Source organism: Manis pentadactyla, chromosome 3 (assembly GCF_030020395.1).
Source record: "Manis pentadactyla isolate mManPen7 chromosome 3, mManPen7.hap1, whole genome shotgun sequence".
NCBI classification, from domain to species: Eukaryota; Metazoa; Chordata; class Mammalia; order Pholidota; family Manidae; genus Manis; species Manis pentadactyla.
This window is the reverse complement of record NC_080021.1, coordinates 22,623,924-22,644,738: the sequence shown is the minus strand read 5'-3', so window position 1 is coordinate 22,644,738 and position 20,815 is coordinate 22,623,924. Positions and strand designations below refer to the sequence as shown.

Sequence of the window (20,815 nt, the reverse complement as noted above, 5' to 3'; positions counted from 1 at the left end):
TGCAGCCTAGAGAGCTAGGGAGACAGAAATCAAATCATCCCACTGTCAAATATATAATTATAAACTGAGTTGAGGCCTTTGAAGAAAAGGTCCTGTGCTTAAAATTTCTGTAGGACAGTGGGAGGGATAATGAGAGACTTCCCCAGGGAAAGAATGCTTGTACTGCGATCTAGAGTGAATAGAAATCAACTATGCCTAAGTGTAACTTTGCACTTGTGTGTGTATGTGTGTGTATGCACGTGTGCATGCATGTTGTGTGTACACGTGTGTGCACATGGTTGCAGTGTATTCACATGGATAGGTATGTGTGCACACAAACACACACACACAGAGGATTTACTCCATATAGAAGAACCCAGATAGAACATGGATTCCTTAGAACAGAACAAAAGCTATGACTAGACTGTGATGGGAAGAGAATTTTGGAAAGAGGTGTAGCAATGAGTTAAGGCAGTGTTTCTCAACTTATTTTTATTATCTTTCCCTTAAGGAATCTTTTTAAGACATTATTTCCCTAATCACCCATCCTCATGAAACTTGGGTACCACAGATATACTATATACTTGTTTGTGTATTATATGTATGAAAGCTTTATATGTGAAAACGGGAAAATTTCTTTCATAGGCTAAGAGGCAGTTATTTCCCCTTTGAAGGCTGGGTTACTCCAGTGAGAATGCATGAAGTAGGGAAGGAAAGCTCAGTAGTTTTATAAAATTGTTTTACATTGAGTTGTAAATCTCCATCCAACAAAATACAACAGCTTTTAAGTATATAGTTTGATAAGTTTTGTCAAATGTATACACCTGTGTAAATACCAATCAGAACAGAACCATTCCAGCACTCTAGAAAGTTCCCTCATGCCTTTTTCTAGTCAATCCCCTCCCACCAGAGGTGGCCACTGTTGTGTTTTCGTTACCAGAAGTTAGTTTAGGTTTTTAGAGTCAGACAGAATACTGACTCCACTTCTTCTGCCTCTAAGATGTTTGGCAAATTATTTCTTCTCTCTGGGCCTTTTTCTCATCTGGTGGGTAGGGACACACGTGGAGTGTCCCTCACAGCGTTGGTGAGGGAGGCACGCTGTCCTTGCTTCCTTCCCCACAGTATGCATGGGGCACCTCTCCAAGAGGCGCCCACGGTATCCAGCTTGTAGAATAAGAATGCTTCAGTCCTGGAAATCCTCCTTGAGTTCCCTGAGCTGCAATCATTCTATTCTAGGTTGCTCTTTGCCTGTGACCCAAGAATTCTGCCCATGTTTCTCCCATATCCCCCATGTTTCTGTCCTAAGCTCATCAAGAAATCCACAGCCACAGTCTGCTAGATACTGAGGACACAAAGTCCTTTGTGAATGATTTCATCAGGTAGCCCAATCACTAGCAGCTCCTGTTCCCCCAGTTTCAGAAGTCTCCCAGAAGTGTGTCTGACTTCCCCTCCCTTTCATCTGACCCATGTCCCTTTCGCTTGTGGCCCCTCTCATATTCACCAAGGGCTTGAGTTTCTAGTTTGTGCCTGGCACTGGGTCATGTGATGGAGAGCCCAGGCTTACGTGTCAGACACCAGATGTTAGAGTCGCAGCTTCACCACTTCTGTAGGACCCAGGATAACTACTGAACTGATCCAAGCCTCATATTCTTCACCCTAAAATGGCACTTATAATAGTCACAACTAAATGAAATGCATTCTAGCACAGTAGCTGGCTCATAATAAACACTCAATAGATGTTTGTAGGTGCCATTTGTTATGTTGCTTGCTATAATCATTATGTTATTCTGAGTCTTCTGACTGATTCTTGCTTAAGTAAGTTTATGTTTACAAACACAGAGCACAAAGTAACAAAACAGCTAAAGCAGAATATCATGGGGAGCAGGATCTATGTAATCATGTGTTTCTGCCATATTGCAGCATGCTATTGCCATCCTTCCATTTTTTTAGAAACTTTAAACCTCCATTTCTCATCTTAAAATGGCAATGGTAATTGCTTCCTGGCATAACTATGAAGATAAATAGGAAAATGTGTGTGAAGTATCAAGCCCATGCCTGTCATGTGGTAGACATTCAGTGGGCATCATTTAACATAGTTCCTCAAATATAAGATACACTGATTGTAGATGCGACTCAATTTCAGAGTTGTTAAAATGTGCATCTTAGAACCAGTGATTCTTGGCATTACATGAAGTCCCAGTCCCACTGACTGCTACACACATATCAGCCGCTTTGTCTTTGCTTACCAGTAAGCTGGTTTAACACTCAGTTGAAACTAAACATTTTTATTCACAAATATAGAAAAAGTCATCTTTTACAAAACTAAGACATGGCAAGTTTTAGCACTGTATTGGTGTAATCCTGAGCTGCTCCTAAATTGATCTGCTATGGGCTCTGAGCTGGCTCTTTTTGTGCTGATCCCTGGAGACAGGAGGAAGGGCAAGAAGAGAGAAACAGCCTTGAGACTCCTCAGGCCTCAATGCATCAGGTTGTAACTCTTTTTTTCTGGTTACACCTGAATAGTTAGTGTGAGGCCAAATCCGATCAACCCTCTGAAAGACTCCTCAAAACTAGATAACCCTGAAGTTGCCTCCAGGTGTAAAGTCAGGAATACTCCTCCCATGACTGACCTGTATCTGCCTGGAAGAAATTAAATGCTCTCCCAGCCAAAGCAGGACACTCTTTTGAAAGCCAACTTCTAGATTATCTATGACCAATCCAAGTATCTTGAAAAGTAGAGATAAATATAATAGTCTTTACTGTCTCCACTGGTGTGTGACTTAGAGAAGATTCCACAGTTTGGGGCTGTATATGAATTATAGTTAGGCTGCTTTATAAGTGACATAAAATTCTTCAAAGCAGTGGTTAAGATAAGTATTTCTTCCTCATGTAAAAGCTGGAAGGAAGTCAGTCCAAGGCTGAGATGTGTCTCTGTAATCTCTGGTCTCTTACTTTGTATTTTCACTTTGCTCAGCTTCCATCCGCAAAGTCATTTCATGGCCTAGGATGGCTGCTGGAACTCTCGCCATTAGGTTTGCATTCCAGCCACCCATAAAGGAAAAAGAAGAGCAGAAGGACACTATTCCTCCTTTAAAAATAGAAGTTGTATACACTACTTCTGTTTATATCTCTTTGACCACATGGTCATGTTTGGATGCAAAAGAGTCTGGGAAATGCTGCGTTTATTCTGGGCGACTGTTACAGGTTGAGTTGTATCCCCCCAAAAAGATGTGTTGACATCCTAATCCCCAGTACCTGAGAATGTGACCTTATTTGGAAGTAGTGTCTTGACAGAGGTAATCAAGGTAAGATGAGGTTATTAGGTTAGGCCATAATCGAATGTGAGTGGTATCCATATAAAAGAAAGGAACTTTAGAAATAAGGACAGATACACAGAAGAAAGACAGCATGAAGACACACATGGAGAAGATGGCCATGCGACTGAAGTGATGCATCTATAAGCCAAAGAATGGTCAGGATTGCAAGTAAACACCACAAGATAGAAAACAAAAGAAAGGCCTCTCCCACAGAGCCATCGGAGAGAGCATGGCCCTGCTCATACCTTAATTTCATTCTTCCGGCCCCTGCAACTATAAGACAATGAACTGCTGTTTTAAGCCACCCAGTGTTTATATGTATTATGGTAGCCCTAGGAAACTAAAACAGTGGCCATGTGTCCAGAAAAAAATGGAGGTTCTATTAGTAAAGAGGGAGGAAAAAATGGATATATGGGGACAACTAATAGTTTCTGTCATTGACCAGCATAAGCTGTACAACCATCCTTCAATGAGTATTTATTAAGTACCTACTGCTTGTGGGGCCCTGTGAGGTCCAGTGGTGAGCAAAGCCCATGAGGCCCCTGCCCTCGTAGACCTTCAGGTCTAGTGATGAGGCAGATATTAATTATTCACACAAGTATTTAATTGTGAACTGTGAAATGTGTGTTTGGCAGAACCATGGCTGGAAACAAAGCTTGAGGTCTCAGATACAACTTTTTGTGGTTTTGCATGTTTCATTCATTTTCAGAATTCCATGATAAATGGAAGACTAAAATCATGGGATGAGTCTGTCCTTTTGCCTTTAGCTTCAGAGTCTCTTCATTCCACCTGCCATTTGAAATCAAATATTGTTGGTATTACAGTTGCAGCTTATGGTTCTCAGAGGAGAGCCTATTGGAGAAAATGAAATGATGGAGAGCAAAATGGGCAAACGTTCATTTGGCAGAGGGTCACGTCACTGAAACAGGAATTGTGGATGTTGAGTTGACCAAATGCTTTGTTTTGCACATTGTGTTCCTCCTCCAGTCACCTCCACCTCAGTAAATATCATTACTGTCCATCCATTTGCTTGGGCCAGAAAACTAGAAGTAATGCTTGCTTTTCTCTTCTTCCTCCAACTTAGGAAACTTCCAAAATGTATCTCAAGGGCATCTGTTATTCTTCATTTCCCCAAATCCAAACCACTGTCATCTACCAGGACCACTATGGCCCTAACTGGTCTCCTTACATCTACTCTTGCAGCCTCATAATCCATTCCCCACCTGGCAAGCAAAGGAAATCAGGTTCTGCCACGCTGCTGCTTAAGATTCTTCATTGGTTGCACATTGCCTTTCCGATGAAATCTAAAAGCCTTACCAGGGCCTACACAGTCTCACATGACCTGACCTCTACCTGTCTTTCAAGTCTTATCTCCTTGCCACTCTCCTTGCTCACCTGCAGGACCACCTTTTAGTTCTCTCTGTAGGGCTTTTGTACTTGCTGTTCGTTCCTCCTAGAATTCTCTTCTCATGGCTTGTTAAGGATGACTTCTGACCTTTTACGCCTCACCTTACACGCTGCCTCCTTTTCATTTGGATGGAAAGTCTTCATAGTGTGACTGTCCACATCTCATTGGCTGGAATTGTGTTGGGTGGTTATTTCCAAGGGGGCTGGGAATTCAAACATTTCACTTTCCAACTTCTTTAGCAAGAGAAAGAGAGGTTGGGTTGAGGTAAAGTGAATCAAGCCTATAGCATCTGCTATATCCTCTTATCTCTCTAGGATATATGCTCTGTAAGTGCAGGGATGGTATAATTCCTTTTTTACCATATGCTCAATAAATGTTTGTTTGGTCAATGAATTGATTTCTGCAGCTAAGGACAATACATCCTCTAGTCTAGGTAATATTTCTACTTTCCTAGAGCAAAAAGGCTTGTCAGGGTAGCCAGTAGCCAGTGGAATTTCATTCTAGCACCTACCATACCACAGGACAGCTAATAGGTGCTCAAAAAAATTGTTTTAATCTCATCTAATTGATTCCATTTATTTAAGTCTTACTATTTCTATGCTATTAAGTAAAATCTTGGAAGGTGACCCCCAAAACCCCTTCATTATTCTAAGGTAGACAAACAAATAAAATGTACCGTAGACCAGACTCACAGAACCCAAGAATGGACTAACGGTTACCAAAGGGAAAGGGCCTGGGGAGCATGGGTGGGAAGGGAGGGATAAGAGGATTAAGAGGCATTGTGATTAGCATACATAATATAGGGAGGGAACAGGGAAGGAAGTATAGCACAGAGAAGACAAGAAGAGAGTCTGTAAGATCTTACTATGCTGATGGACAGTAACTGCAATGGGGTATATGGTGGGGACTTGATAATAGGGGGAATGTAGTAATCACAATGTTGCTCATGTGAAATCTGAACATAAGACTATATATCAATGATACCTTAATAAATAAATAAAAGAAAAAAAAATGTACTGTAGACCAGCAGCAACCAGATAAATTCATTTGAAAATCTCTAGCTAGCATCTTGACAGGTACAAAGTTGATACTCGTTTTTATTTTTTAAAAGGATTTGAGTATTTAAGTGGATGTCCAGACAATATATTATTTCAATCAGATGTAGCAGTAGACAGCACTGAACAAATTTGCATTAAAAGTTAGTTTTTCCACTTATCATTTTTGGGCATATATCCCAACCTTTCAGATTCAGTGGAGAACTAGATTTAAACCCTTTAGATTTAGTGGAGAATGAATAAAAACAGTTCTAAGATAAAGCAGTGTTTGTTGAGTGATTTTACATGCTATGCACCATACTAGGGGTATTCTTTTTTCTGTTTTATTATTGAATAGTAACAATCTTGGGACATAGGTTTTGTCTCCATTTTTACAGATAGAAAAAATGAGGTTCAAAGGGTTAAGAGTTTTGCCTAAGGCTAAGATTTCTATATGAATTCAGATATGCCTGGATATGGTTCCTGTGCTTTGGAACCATTCTTGTATACATGTGAAACTGATTATATCAAGAGAAGATGTAAGCCAAAAATACCCTTAATATTATATGGGTTTAGATACAAGCAGAATATTACATTTGGGGGCCACTCTGTAATATTTCTCATCATATAATGCCTTCTAAGAACATAATACTGATAGATGGCATTCTTGCAAGGTAAGAAATTCAAATAGTAAAATATTTCAAAGTGAAAGGCCTGAACTTTGGAAACTAGAAAGAATATGTTTTTGTCTCTGAAGTTTCTACCTCCCAAGGATTTGAGCAGCCCAAATCTGTTGATCTTTAGAATGCAATATGATAGTCAGCATTTGAGTTGGGCTCCTGAATGAGTATTTTCTGTTGGCAGGAAGCCCAAAAGCATGAACCCTAGTGTCTCATGACACCAAGTGTAGATCCTGATGATGTGATTGTAGATAGCCTGCAGCAGAGTCTGTACTGAGCACCATCAACACCTTGTTACACTCAGGGCTTTAGTATCTGGTTTTCCTTATTCTGTGTTTTGACTGACACTGGTTCGAGTGCTTATTCTGGCTGAGTGCCATATTTAGACTACTGTGTTTGCCTTACAACTTCATTTTCTGCCCCATCAGCCCTTCAGCCACCATGCAAACACATATTCATTCCACCAATACCACCCTGGAGTGCAGGGTCTGCAGGAAACCTGTGGATTGGCAGAGACCCAAGGATGCCATGGTCCCCACAGGACCTCTCTGGCCAGTAGGTTTTGTAGGTCCTTTGATGTCACCTTAAAACTAGTTGGGCTTCTGAGAGGTGAAGAAAGCCATGGACATTGTTTAATGGTTGTTGGCTCAACTTTTATTCATGGTTCTTATCCAGGATTTTGCATATTAGTAGTTTTATAAATGAAATGTGTTTGAAATTCAACCATATATGTATATATGTCTGTTGAATTTCCAACACCAGTGGTAGTATTATGTACACTATCAATCAGAAATGTAGAGCTGGAAAGATTCCACCAATTCTTAACATTATCTTGGGGTCATATGCCTCTTTGTGAATTTGATGACAGCCAAGAATTTCCCAGTCTAACCTTCTTATAGGAATGGAAAGTAAGCCTGCCTAAATGAAATGACTTATCCAGGACTGAGTGAGATAACCAGAACCAGGATCTGATAACTCCTGACCATGCTGATAAATGAGACACGTGTGATAGATCAACTTCAATGCTTAGCTCATTGGGTCCTGAATTTATATAATTTCTACCCTCCTCTACCATACCACTACCACCATAGTCATTTCAGTAATCAGTAAGATCTGGGATGTTGGAATGTCTATCATGTTCAACTGTTTTTAATAATAATAAATAATAACAGTAGCACCTTGCTTTTGTAAAACACTTCAGAGAATGTTATATTTCTCTAACTTCCTGAAATAGACTAAGTCCTGTGCACTCCATTTTAAATGTAAGAAAATCAAGACCCCAGTAAGTTGTTCAGGGCCAAGTAAAGAGTGAATTCCAGCTCTTCCCATGCCTCAGATTCCTTTTGGGGTACTGGGCATGCACATAGTCCACATTTAAAACAAGCATAAGCAAGAACACACAGACCCTTGCATGAATGCCCAGACCAGTTTTTGTTTTCTAAGCCTCAGTGTACATCAGAATCACCTGGGAAACTCCTCAAAACACCCAAAGATATGGACTCAGTTGGTCTGGGGTGAGGCCCAAACATCAGCACATTTTGGAATCCCCCAGGTGACTCTAATGTGCCACAGCCAGGAATGAGAAACCTGGTTCCAGACCTCTTAAAAAGTGGTTCCAATGCTGCGTGATCCCTTCATGTTGTTCAGTAACAGGCTGCACTGATTTTCATGCCCTGAATTAAAGGGGAGGCAGTGTTCCACAGTTTGTTTTTTAAGTACATTGCAAAGGCATTTGGATGGTGTACTTTTGGTATTGAGGTATTTCCTTGCGGCATATCAGTTACAAGCACATTTGGAAATTAGCTCCACTTCATATCAAACTTGCATGAAACCCAACAAGTAAAGAAGCAACCCCAAACCTCAGTAACACTAATTTTGACCATACTGCTTATGCTCTCATCTTAACTCCTTTGAATAATTACAGCAGTGCTGGGTGGCATTCAAGAAGCCCAGCTTCCCCTAATTACAGTGTAAAACAAAGCTCCTGTTGCATGTCTCATACATAGGGATTGAATTTCCGGATGGGGTTTCAGCCCCAGTTGATGATGAGGCTGCCAGGGAACAGCTGTGGCCTTGTACCCTGGGAAGGCTCCACTGTATCCTGTTCTCTTTGGGCCGCAGAGGTTTTTTAAAAGAAAAAGGAAATGTACTGTATCCTGTCCCAAGGAAAGTTTAAGGCTGGTAGAGGTCCATTTCTTATTAATTCAAATATATTTTGGGTCTTTCACTTTAAAAAGATGGATGTTTCTCTGCTGAGGAAAAAATGTTTACTTTTTTCCTCTCTTCCTACCTAAGACCTGTAGCCACCAGATTTGGCAGAAGTTTGTGCTGACTGATCAGAAGTCATATAGCAAGGTTTTAAGTGGAGCTCTCTTGCTGGGGCAAGGAAAGCCCGAGAGCCACATAAGGAGGGCTCCCAGAGCCCCCCTGCACCTCAGAAGAGAAAGCTGCCTTTGTCATGGCCCCGTGTGACCAGCTGTGCTCCCACAGGGGACCACCGTGCCCTAACCGAACTGTGTTCTGGGCGGGGTGGCTGCCTGCCTGTACCCATAGTTGGGTTTGATGAGATCAAGTTCCAAGGCAGAGAGCCAGAGTCATCGAACCAGGCACACACCACCGTCTGGTAGGTCTGGAGGCGGCATCACTGTCTCATGCCTTCTCCAGGTCTGGGGCAGCAGACTAGCATGGGGCATGCATGTCTGGCTGAGCTGGAATCCTATGCCGTGTGCCCATGTGTGGAATATGGCTTATATGCCACGGGTTCTGTGGGGTCCGAAGGCATTCCTTCTGGAAGCTTCTGATCTTGTGGAAATAGGATATATACAGAGAGGTATCTGGGAAGTTGGGGGCTGTAGGGGGAAACACATGTCTGTCTATAATTAGGTGTTCCATTGTGCAGTAACAATTCCATGCCCATGCCCACCCCTTCACCCATCACCTGTCTGTCAGGGGTCCCAAAGGAGACTCTTCACCCAAGCTCTCTCACCTCTGCAGGCCCATATTCCATCTCATCCCAGTCACCAGTGCCAGCATATCTTGTCAGCGTGGAAATGCCCCTAAGTCCCTATTCATCTTTGCCGTAAACCTGCTTCTCCTGTTAATCCTCAGCCTCCCATCAGCCCTGCCTGTGCAGTGAGCTTCCAATTTTATGCCTTCCTTAGATTCTCACCACCACACCTTGAGTTCTGGCTTTTTCATCCTCAGACTCAAGCCTGGTGACTAGCTCCTTTTTTACACTTCTTTCCCAGGGTCTGGTGGTGGGTGTGAGTTTTCTTGGTGGAGGCTGGCAGTTGGGAAGAAGAGCTGGACTCGGTTGGGAAGAGCGAGGACCAGCTGGAGGCTACTGGCCCTTCTGCTATTACCTCTCCCCTCAAGGGATGCCATAATCCATCAAATCTGGGCATGTATATTAGTGGATTTTTTTCTATTACTCACTTCATATCCCCCGGACCCTCAGCAAGCACCTCGGTCGCTTCTGGTTTCCAAGCCTTTGCTCCTGGCTGGATGACCCTAGGGGACTGTACAGGCAGTCGGTGAGGAAATCTCTGGAAGGCCGTGACCTCACTGGCTGATGGGGGCTTGAAGCCGCTACTGGTCAGCAGGGCTGCCAGTCAGGGACAAGAGCTGGGCGTCAAGCAGCGCAGAGCAAGGACAGGCTGGGACCCTTCCACAGCGCCTCTGCCTTAGCGTCTCACTGTATTTGACCATGGTAGCCATGAATAGTGTTGACTGTTTTATTTCCACCTTCCAGATATTATGCAGATATTTTCCTTGTGGCCAGCTTGAACCTGGAACTGCACTGGAAAGGGAATCTGGGAAATGTAGTCCTAGCTTGGCCAAGATGACACCACAAAGTTCCAATCTCTCATTTATATTCATGTTCTTTCTACTGTCTGGCCCTTTGTACAAGCATGAGGAAAGGGTGGGGAGAATGACTGAGATCCATCCAGTAGAGGAGAGGAGAGGACGCCATGATCAGGGGGTAGAGGGCTGTCCCTGAGTATTGTACCCCGTACATGCTACTGCATATGGGCTTGTATTATATGCCTCTAGAGTGAGTTTGCTTCTGCCATTGTCTCTGTCAGCAGAAACTGTCTTTTCTTGTTCCCTTTGGCTCCTTGGGGCAAGAAGCCAAAATGGACTAAGTATTTCAGATAGGAGTCCTCTACTTGGTCTTTTCTCTCCAAACTTCCAAAAAAGAACTGGTTCTAATAAGCTCTGGTTGTGTACACAACATGGCTTATTTCAGCTACTTTATAAAAGACAGAAGAATTATGACCAGGCTGAATATGGCCGTCTGGAAAACATTCCTGGAATCATATTTGAATGCCCAGAATGGAAGTCAGTTATCCAAGGTTAGCCTATAAATTAATCACTGTCTCACACAGAGATTTAGCAAAGGAGTTTGGCCCTGGCTAAGAATCCAGTAGTTTAGCATTAGAAGTAAACATTTATAGGCAGAGGAGCTGGCCTAGAGGGTAGATCACTTAATGCAATGTAATGTGTGTATGTTCTGTGGGGCTAGCAGGAAGATGGAACCCGTTCTTATTGGGCTCATTATGTATCATCTCCTTTAATCTTTGCCACAATCCTGTAATGTGGGTATTAGCTATGTTGCACAGTTGAGGCTGAAGAGTTTGGGTCGTAGCCTCTGTTATGCAACTAAATGGCGGAGCCAGAGCCAAACTAGCCTAGGTCTGTCTGGCTCCAGAGCCCTTGGTCTTTCCATGATATCATGGTGCTCTTCAAACATGTTGTAATTATTTTACTTTCCTGGTCCTCAATTTCTCCACCTGGATAATCTTGGCAAAATATGTTATCAACTCTGCCAGGGGTTAGGTGTTTCTCTAGGAATGGAGATATCGGAGGGAACCCCAATCTTCTGATCCATACAGTGTTCTGGGACTGGTGGATGAGACTCCTAAAAATGATATGATTCTAATATAATACAATGTTGTTTATTGCTATACAGTAGGAGGTGGAAGATGGAAGGCTTTCCTTCCTATCTTTAGCCAAGTTAGTATGAAACTCTCTTGATCCTTCAGCACAGGTTCTAAGGTTGCTTAGTCTAGATATCACACCCAAAAAGAGGTTGCTTCCTGCTCAGTCACCAAAACACTACCAACCAGATGGTATCCTGTGTGTCTCTGCAAAGTGCACACATACACACACTCACATACACACTCATACACTCACACACATGTTTTGTTCTTAGCCCAGATCACAACAGTATTTGGCTTGGTCTTCAGGCAAGATAATGTGACCAGTACAGGTCACCCCTGTATGAGTGAAATGATATATGAAGAATGTATTGTACTTGTGAAAACAAAGTTATAATGCAGTTATTTGCCTGCTGAATAAGCTTAATGTGCAGTGCATCTTGTACTGTATCTTTAAAAATCTTAGGCTTGTTAATTTTGCTTTGTTAATGTTAATTTTGGAATAATCCAGAATAAAAGCATAGTAATTTCTGGATGATAAGTGGCCAATAATAAATATTCTAAGAGCAAACTGCTAATTGGGCAAAAGGTTCTTGTGGAAGACAGTGACCAAGGGCAAGGCTACGTCTGAAATAGACCTTTGGTCGGTTTTGGCTGGAAGGGGGCAGATTCTGTTTGAGTCCAGCAGGCACTTACAGTTTCTCAATTTGAAACAAAAATCCTTCACTGTTGCTTTTTGTTGTTGTTTTATTGTGAAAGAAAGTCATTTGCACAGTTGACTTTCCTCCAAGCCTAAGTGTGCAGTCTTTGGGGAACACATAGCCGTATAGCCTGCTCAAAATGCTTAAAGCTCAGAGGAAGATTGTAATTCTCTGGAGAGAGGATCCTGTGTTCGTCCAAGAACTGGATCTCTGCCTCCTCCCACACCACCCACTCCAGCCAGTTGCATATTTGGTGGAAAGATTTATGGACTGAACATACAGCTGCAAATTTTTCCTTTCTTTTTTTTATCCCTCCAAAACAGTGTTCTGCTGTCAAGGCTGCTTATGCACTAAACACACACACAAATTATTTACTACAGTAGTGTCCCAAACGCCTAAGTATTCTTGCAGAATGTGAACGTTTTATAAACACGAAGCATTCTTTAGATGTAGGGAATTAGGTCTATAGATGTAACTAGCAAGTCTTGACTTAGTTTATGTCTCCATCTAGTATGTTAGTGAAGGACCGTGTATGAGTCTAGTTACACTGTTTTCACAACTCCAGCTCCAAAGCAGTTTTGTTAAAGGGAGTATCTTTTGGACAGGACCAGAGATTCCTTAATGGAATTCCACTGCTCTATTTACTTTAAAATTATGCTGATTGTTTACCATGGTTTCTGGATTCTCTGTCCTTGTGGGATTCCCCTGGATTGGGAAAATCCTCTTATCACCCTGTGTTGTTTTTATTTTTATTTTTATTTTTCATTTTTGGTCTGAATGAATAATTCTAACTCAAAATCTATTTCCATTTCCCAAGCCAGACCCCACACCAGCTTTCCTGGGAGTGGACCCATGCAATGATCTGTCTTTCTTTCAATAATGTGCCCTCAGTAGGCTGTTTTTGGGGGTAGAAATTGTGTGGGAAGAAGGATAGAAGAGAAAAAACAATATTTATTTAACATTCACTGGTATGAAATAATCAGATTCGTACATCATCATATTTGATCCTCCTAATAAACTTGATCCCCATCTTACAGATGAATAAAGTATAACTCTAAGAATTTGTCACTGGCCCAAAGTCACATAACTAGGAAATTATAAACGTGAGAGTTAAAACATTTTTAGTGCATTATATATAAAACGCACCAAGTATTCATACAAATGTCAAGTTATTACAAAGCAAACTACTAGTGAATCTAGTACTACCACCAAGAATTCTAAGACCATAGATGTCTACTTTTCAAATTTATATAACTTCTCATATTGTTACGGTATCAGAATATTCTCCACTGCCTATGGGTACGTATCTAGGAGTGGAATTGCTGAGTCACAGGTCGTGTATGTGTTACATATATGTCATGTTGTACACATACAGACTGATTGCCTCATTGTTTTTTTAATTAAAAGTAGAGCAGAATAGTTTCCAACAATTATTATTATTATTGAATTGTCAGTTTATCCCTTGAATTCTGTGAATTTTGTGTTCATATATTTTGGGCTTTTCTTGTTGTGTATGTTTGGTACATATATTTGTTAGGTATATATGTATGTTTACAATTTTTGTATCTTCCTGGTGGGCTGAACCTTTTATCATAATAAAATGTCCCTCTTTTCTGTAAAAAAATGCCTTTGTCATAGATTAAGTGCCTGTGTGGGGGGGGTCAGTTTCTGGACTTTTAATTCTGTTACATCTGTCTGTATACCCAAGGCTTAATAATATGTCTCTTAAACCATTTTTGTTGTTGTTGTTGTTGTTTCTATATCTAGAACAGGTGAATGCGTGAGAGATACTCTCATCTTACATTTGTCCCTTTTTATTGTTGTGAGCTTCAGCTTACATATCTAGAAATAATGTCTCCTTTGCAAATTTAATGTAAGCAAGTTCCTGGCCTAGTTCTTGGCGTAGACACAATCAGTAAGCTAAAGTTTGTGTTCATAGTAAATTATTAACCAAGAGAAGTTATTTTTCACATTATTTTCACATATATTTGAGATTATTCATAAAGTTATTTTTCACATAGAATTTTACAGCTGAAAGTTTCCTTAAAGTCCCTAAAAGTATCTTTTTCAGCCGAATTTATCAAGTGAAGAACTGATGCTTGGAGAAGTGAAGCAGCATGTCCAAAGGGAGACCTAGCTCACTGGCACAGACCTGAGTCCAGAACTTACCTCCTGACACCCAGTTCAGTGCCTTCTCCACTGCCTATGCTTAACTGTACTCTTGGAAAAATGCTCACTGGGGAGGGAGGAAGCAAGGAGACGATGAGGTTACTCTTGGAGAAATATTTCTTAGGAAAACCGTTTTTGCTGCGGATAAGCCGAGCTCTATAGGCAAGTGGAGGTGGCCTCACACTGAGCATGGCAACAACCCATGCCGTGTTGATCAACTGATACCAACAGCCTCACCCACCTACAGAATATAGATGGTATATTGAACCTGCTGCTGTCCTGTTTCTATGGTGAAGCAAAGATTGCGGCAACATCAAAGGAGTGTGAGTGGAAGTCGTAATGCCAGTTAGAGGCACAGATTAGGTAATGCAATCATTGCGACAAATGGGGTGGTGTAGGGCTTGCTGGCTGGATTGTATGCAGCATTATTACCAGGGGTGATTAGCCAGCCTACATTCATGTTACGTCTTTCCTCCTGGAACCTTTAAAATCTTTGCCCAGGTGTCCCTAATGGTCATTTCACTCTAGCAGAAGAGAGGAGCTGCCTATAGTGAGAAGGACCTTCTTCCTTCTCTAGATTATAAATATATGTGACTACTTGGACCCTGGTTGAGGATAATAAGATGACATATACCCCTGCTGCTGCTGGCCTAGATGTAAAAATTAAAAATGAGCCTAAATTATTCTTAAAAGAGTGAAAATGCCCCTTACGGCTCTCCATCATTTTTTTCCCTGCTAATGTTAATGGTAATGAAGGTGGTGCTGTTGGTGATGATCAAGTGAGCATTATTCCATTTCATGGTGGTAGAAGGAAAAATCAAGCAACATTCTTAAGAAATTTGCTTGTGTGTGAGGGGCTTAGATACCAGGTTCAGGTGTCCATCCATGTGCAGTCAGTTTTAGGGAAGCTGATTCTCTATTACTTGGGAGCCAGGGTAGCCTAGGGCTTAAGCATATGAGTTTGGAGTGAAAATCCTGGCTCTACCACTTAATTGCTCCAGGTCTTAACTTTTCTGAATCTGGACCCTTGACTGTGAGAAGGGAACACCAATAATAGTCTCTGCTTCATAAGGTATGTTGGGAATTTTAATTGAGATTGCACATGTAAAGAAGTTTGGGAAAACATTAGGTTCCTATCAGCTATTAGAGTGCCGCCCCCTCTGACTGGCAGGTGGTGGCCTAAGAAGTGGGCTGGCTGCACACCTAACTTACACGGTCGCATGTCAGTTATATCTCAGTAAAGCTGAGGGACAAAGAAGTTATGAAATGACCCTCCCCACCCACTCCACCCCCCAAATAAAAGAGGTAGTCTGGGTGTATGGATCAAATGGCTGAGTTTCACAGGCATGGGTAACAGAGAGGAATAAATAATAAATAATAATCAGAAATAATAAATCATCCCCAAAAGATACTGTTTTATTTAAATGTTTATGCCATTGCTTTCACAGTCTCTTATGTACGATTATGAAAACCATGGCATATGATTTGAAACAAGGCTTAGAGAAATAGGAGCAATCAAAATACAATGTCTTCTTTCTAAACTCTAAACTGAAACAGCTTTCAAGTATTTCTTAATCTACTCCTGACTTTCCTTGCCCTGGTTCATGCTCAGCCTTCTTTTCTTTTTGGTAGTTGGCTGTCAAAAAGCCTCAAGCTTTATTCTCAGCAGGTCTGATTATGGTGTGGATTTGTCACATCAGCAGTTGAAAGGTGGTGGCTTAGTTATGGCTTTAAAAGTATGCGTGGTCTACATTTTCATTTCTCTGCGGTTGATACCTAGGAGTGAAGAATTGCTGGGTTGTATGGTAAATTTATGTTTAACTTTTTAACAAACTGCCTCCTTTCCAAACTGGCTGTTCCATTTTACATTCCCACCAACACTGGATAAGGGTTCCCATATCTCTGCATCCTCACCAATATTTGTTACTATCTTTTTATGTGTAGCTGTTCTAGTGGGTATAAAATGATACCTTAATTGTGATGGTAATTTGCATTTCCCTAATGACTAATGATGTTGAACATCTTTTCATGTGTTTATTAGCCATTTTTGTATTTTTACTGAAATGTTTATTCAGATCTTTTTTAATTAAGTTTTTTGTGTTCTCACTGCTAAGTTGTAAGAGTTGTTAAATATTTTGAATACGAGTCCTTTGCAATATTAAAAAAAGTGTGTGTGGTCTAATATGGCAGCAGGTCTGGTTATTTTGGGTATTGTGTTTTGAGCGTCTTGGATATTACCTCTCATAATAGTTCCAAACTTAAGCATTTTATACATAGTTATTATTAATTGGGAAGTCAAAAAAAGATACCAAAATTGGTCTCTAAAAATGAAATAGACTGCAGGCAAGTAATAATTATAATAAAAACTGAAACGTTAGTCTCCTTGTTGTATTTAAAACTCTTAATGCTTAAGATCATAGAATGCATTATTATAATACTAACAAGTATGGGATGAACATTTAAACTAACTTTTGGTAGAAAAAATTCTGGTGGATACTTTATAGCACTGTTTCGCAACATAGTGCTGTATCAGAGTCCCCGGATAGGCTCAATGAAAATGCAGATTCCTGGGACCCAACCCAAAGAATCTGAGTTTGTAGGTCTTGGGTGAGATCTGAGATTTCAGTTATTCAGTAAGGCCCCCCAAGTGGCCCGTGTTTGCATGAGACAGTTGGGGAGCCATTGTTTTATATTTGGGGGCACTTTTCACTTAAGCAATCAGTGAAATGGCTTGAATGATGGTGATTGGAGGAAGAGCTGGAACTTCTACCATGCAACTGGCCCCAAAAAGCTGCTTCATTAATTGATGCATTTCCTATCTTAAAATTCAGGTAACAGGTAGGATGCCTGGCAGAGATTTGTAGAAATGAGTTCTTTTAGTGGGAGTTTGATCAGCATGATCTCTAGAATACATCAGAGTGTTCTTCTTGATTAAGAATTGAAGTTTTAGTTTACGCTTTAGCTCCTAGTTCTGCTTTCAGTATCGTTTGATTGGACAGGCCTCCTACCCTGTGAACCATAACTCAGCTCTTCCTCGTTATTTTCTGTGTCTATCAATGTCTGTCTATCTTCTCTTTGTGACTCTTTCTGCCTCTACGACTTCTCTCTCTGGGTCTCTGTGTTGTGAAAGGTTTTATTATCTTCAGGGAAAGCCTGAAGCAGCTTTATCCTTCTTTCTCCTTCAATATCAGAAAGAAAAAAAAGAAAAAGCCAGAAGAGCATTTACATGAGTGCAGCCGCTTCAGGGAAGCAAGTGTCCTGGTGAATAGGTTGCCATGGCAGTGAGGAGACACTTACATGTGGGTGTAGAGTTTCTCTCCAGCCTCACTCCCACTTGGGATGAAACAATTGAACAATTGTGATGGAACTCCAGTCATACAAGAACTAATGTGCAATTGCACAAGCTCATGGGCATTCAGTCTGTCTAGAGGGTTATCTGGATCTGCCAGGACTGGTGCAGGGAGAGGAATTAGAGGCTAGATTATTTAGTTGGTTTGGCTCCTTATCAGGAGGAAGGCTGGAGTTCAGCCTAGGTATTTATCCCAGCCTGATCACACCCTGGCATGTGCTGAGTCCTCCCTCCCCCTTCCTGTTAACTCTTACCAGACCTACTGTGGATTTTAGGACTTTTCTCCACTGCCCTCTTGCCCAGAGACATCATTTACCTATAACTTATGAAGGTTTGGTTCTTCCTTTACTTTAAGGGTAACATCATCTTCCATATCCCTTCTTTATAAAATTAAGGTGCTACCCTTCTTATAGGAGATGAATTCAGAAAAGCTCCATGAGTTCATGTTTGATCTCTTTTCTATGAACTGGGGAAATGAGAGAATTGCAATCAAATCTTTGAAAACAGATCCAATAAAGATAATTATAAGCAGAAGGGAAGTGTCACAACTTTGCCTGAATTCTCATTACCGCCAACGGGTGACATCTAAGTCCGTGACCCCAGATAGGAGGTAATATGTACCTAAGGTAGATCTATCACAGGTTGTCAACATGTTCTGTGCATTTTGCAGGTGTATGCTTTTTAACATAGAAGAGAAATCATTTTACCTCAGGCTGTGTGCTTCCTGTAGTCACTTGCAATGTGTATTTATTTCCAGAACATAGTGTACCATAGATGGGAATTCATCATCCATTGTAACTGAATCCATTATGTAGTTCTACCTGCATGTCTAGGTCATTTTGCACATTTTTAGTAACAGGACATTGGAACTGCTGGAACCACAGCAGTTGTCAGGAGCACTTAGGGAAAGATGACGTCTTTCCTAACAACCCGACTCTAAAAATACTGCCTTGAATATAAGCATGATAAATGTGTTTAAAGGGCGTTTTTTTTCTCTCTGTCAAAGAAAAAAAATTGAAATAAATGTCTAAGTTTACATCTCGTTGAGCGTTTTAAGTGATGCAGAAAGCAGTCCAACCTTAGCTAAGTGGAAACCTTATGAAGTTGGAAGAGCTTAAACATCAACATACAAGATATTTGAGTGGACCTAGACTGTCTAATTAACAGTTAAAGCAAAGTGAAAAAACATTTGTCTTCTATTCTCTGCATGTCTCAAGCTTGCATATACATGTTGTGTTTTATAAATTTGTATTTATATAGGTCTGTGGAGTCATAGGGAGTTCACATTCCAGCTGTGGCACTTTGATGTGTGACCTTGAGCAAATAACTCAACCTTTCTGAGATTGAGTTTGTTCATTTGTTCATAAGGGTTGTGGTGGTGTCATGGGTGGCCAGTGACAGAAACCAGTTATCCTAAGGGGGGAAAAAAAGAAGTGTATTGGAAATACATCAAGAATGTAAGAGAATCCAAGGCAGGTCTAGAAAACCAGGCCTAGTAAAGACAGGAACCAGGACAGATCCGGGAATCTGAGTAGCAGAGCCAGTGAACTTTCTCTCCTATATTACTTAGCTCCAGGTTCAGTGGCCCTGGAGCAAGAGTCAGATGCTCCAAGCTTGGGCCAGGTGACCCCATGCATGGGGAGGGCACCTTGGTTCACATTCCTACCCATGCTGCCCACAGCAGCGGAAAGGTGATGTCTGACAAGGATATCAAGTTGCTTTTAGCAGAGTGACAGTCGAGTGGCCCAAATCCAGCAGATGTCACCGATGTCTATTAGTAGGATTTTTGATAAAGTATGTCAAGTGCTGGATTGGTGTTTGGGAAAAAAACAGGGTTTCGGTAAATGGCAGAATTTATTGAGAAATTGCCTGCTGCTTTGAAAAGGATCCTGCCTGTAATATTCTTCCTACTTAACTTAATTGTACTTTCCTTGAAGACAAGACTCAGGTATTTAAATTTTAATTTTATGTAAGTGCTTCACACATGAGTGGGTTCAAGATATCTTAGCTTTTTCCCCATCATCCCTGACAGAGGATCTTCACATGATCTCCATATTCCCAGAGTGCTCAAGAGGCAGCACAGATAAAGAAGGGTTAAAGGGTATGGGGATACATGGTGCACTTGCTCTAACCCCACTCTTGTCCTCTGCTGCTCTGGAGAGAATGGGCAGATGCAGGGGCAAGATGGTCTTTACAACCAAGGAAGTCTTGATTGAACTTGTTTTATAAAAGAACCAATTAGTCTCACATTTTGGTACTTGACAAGTGTGTGTGTCCATACAACACAAACACACACCCCAAAAAGAAATGGCCTTTTTAATTTTTCTAAAATTCAATTCAAGTCACCACTCAGCAAGGTTAATGAAAAGTCAGATATAAGATCGTTTTGGTGCCCTTTGCCCATGCCCTTCCCATTTGGGATTATTACTGCCACCACCTGGGCCCCATCCTGAGGTTTAGACAGTCTGATAAAATAGACCTTGACCAGCATTACGTATTGCTGCCACTATCCTTGTCCGGCTGGCCCTGCTTGTGGCCCCTTCCCACCCCTGAATGGGCATTGGTCCTAAGCAAGGTCATTGAATCCTCATCCTCCCAATCCTATAGCCCTTACCATTCAAGTTCTAAAGCCTCCAAGTACCACCGCGATCAACAGGAAAACAGGACTCCACCTTTGAACCAGTTCTGCAACCCCTCCTCTCCAGTCCACAGACTTCTATGCAGGCTGGCCTCAGGCTTCTCTGCCTTTTAGCTCTTCCTAATAGTTTTGTTGAGATATAATTCACATACCATACGATTTTCCTGTGTAAAGTGTACCTTTCACTAGTTTGTATATTCATGGAGTTACACAACTATCACCACAGTAGATTTTAGAACATTTCCTCACCCCTAAGAGAAATGCCTTTCTCATTAGTGGTCTGCTTTGACCGTACCTCACCCACGCCCCAGGCCTAGGCAACCACTAATCTACTTTCTGTTTTGGTGGGTTTGTTTACTCTGGACATTTCATATAAATGGACTCATACAATTTGTGGTCTATTGTGACTGACATTTTCATTTAGCATGTTTTCAAGGTTCATCCATGTTGTAGCATGTAGTTGGTTCCATTTTATTGCTAAATAATATTCCATTTTATGGATATACCAATTTTTTTTACCCTTTCTTCAGCTGATAGGAAATTGGGATCCTTTAGTCCTCTTCAGTTCTTTCCATCTGGTGGCCCCAGATCAGGAATCAG

At 41.2% G+C, this 20,815-nt stretch overlaps 1 protein-coding gene across 3 annotated transcripts in view; it reads left to right on the top strand.

The window, feature by feature from the left end:
• DEPTOR (DEP domain containing MTOR interacting protein) overlaps positions 1 to 20,815 on the top strand; it is a 156,219-nt gene that overhangs the window by 120,823 nt on the left and 14,581 nt on the right. The window contains exon 9 of one of the 3 annotated variants that reach the window (XM_057497792.1): positions 8,714 to 11,505. The exons of the other annotated variants lie outside the window; for them this stretch is intronic. Coding sequence (XP_057353775.1) covers positions 8,714 to 8,890 — 177 coding nt within the window. The 3' untranslated portion in view covers positions 8,891 to 11,505. Of the gene's footprint in view, positions 1 to 8,713; positions 11,506 to 20,815 lie in introns of those variants that run through there. 3 annotated transcript variants of the gene reach the window in all.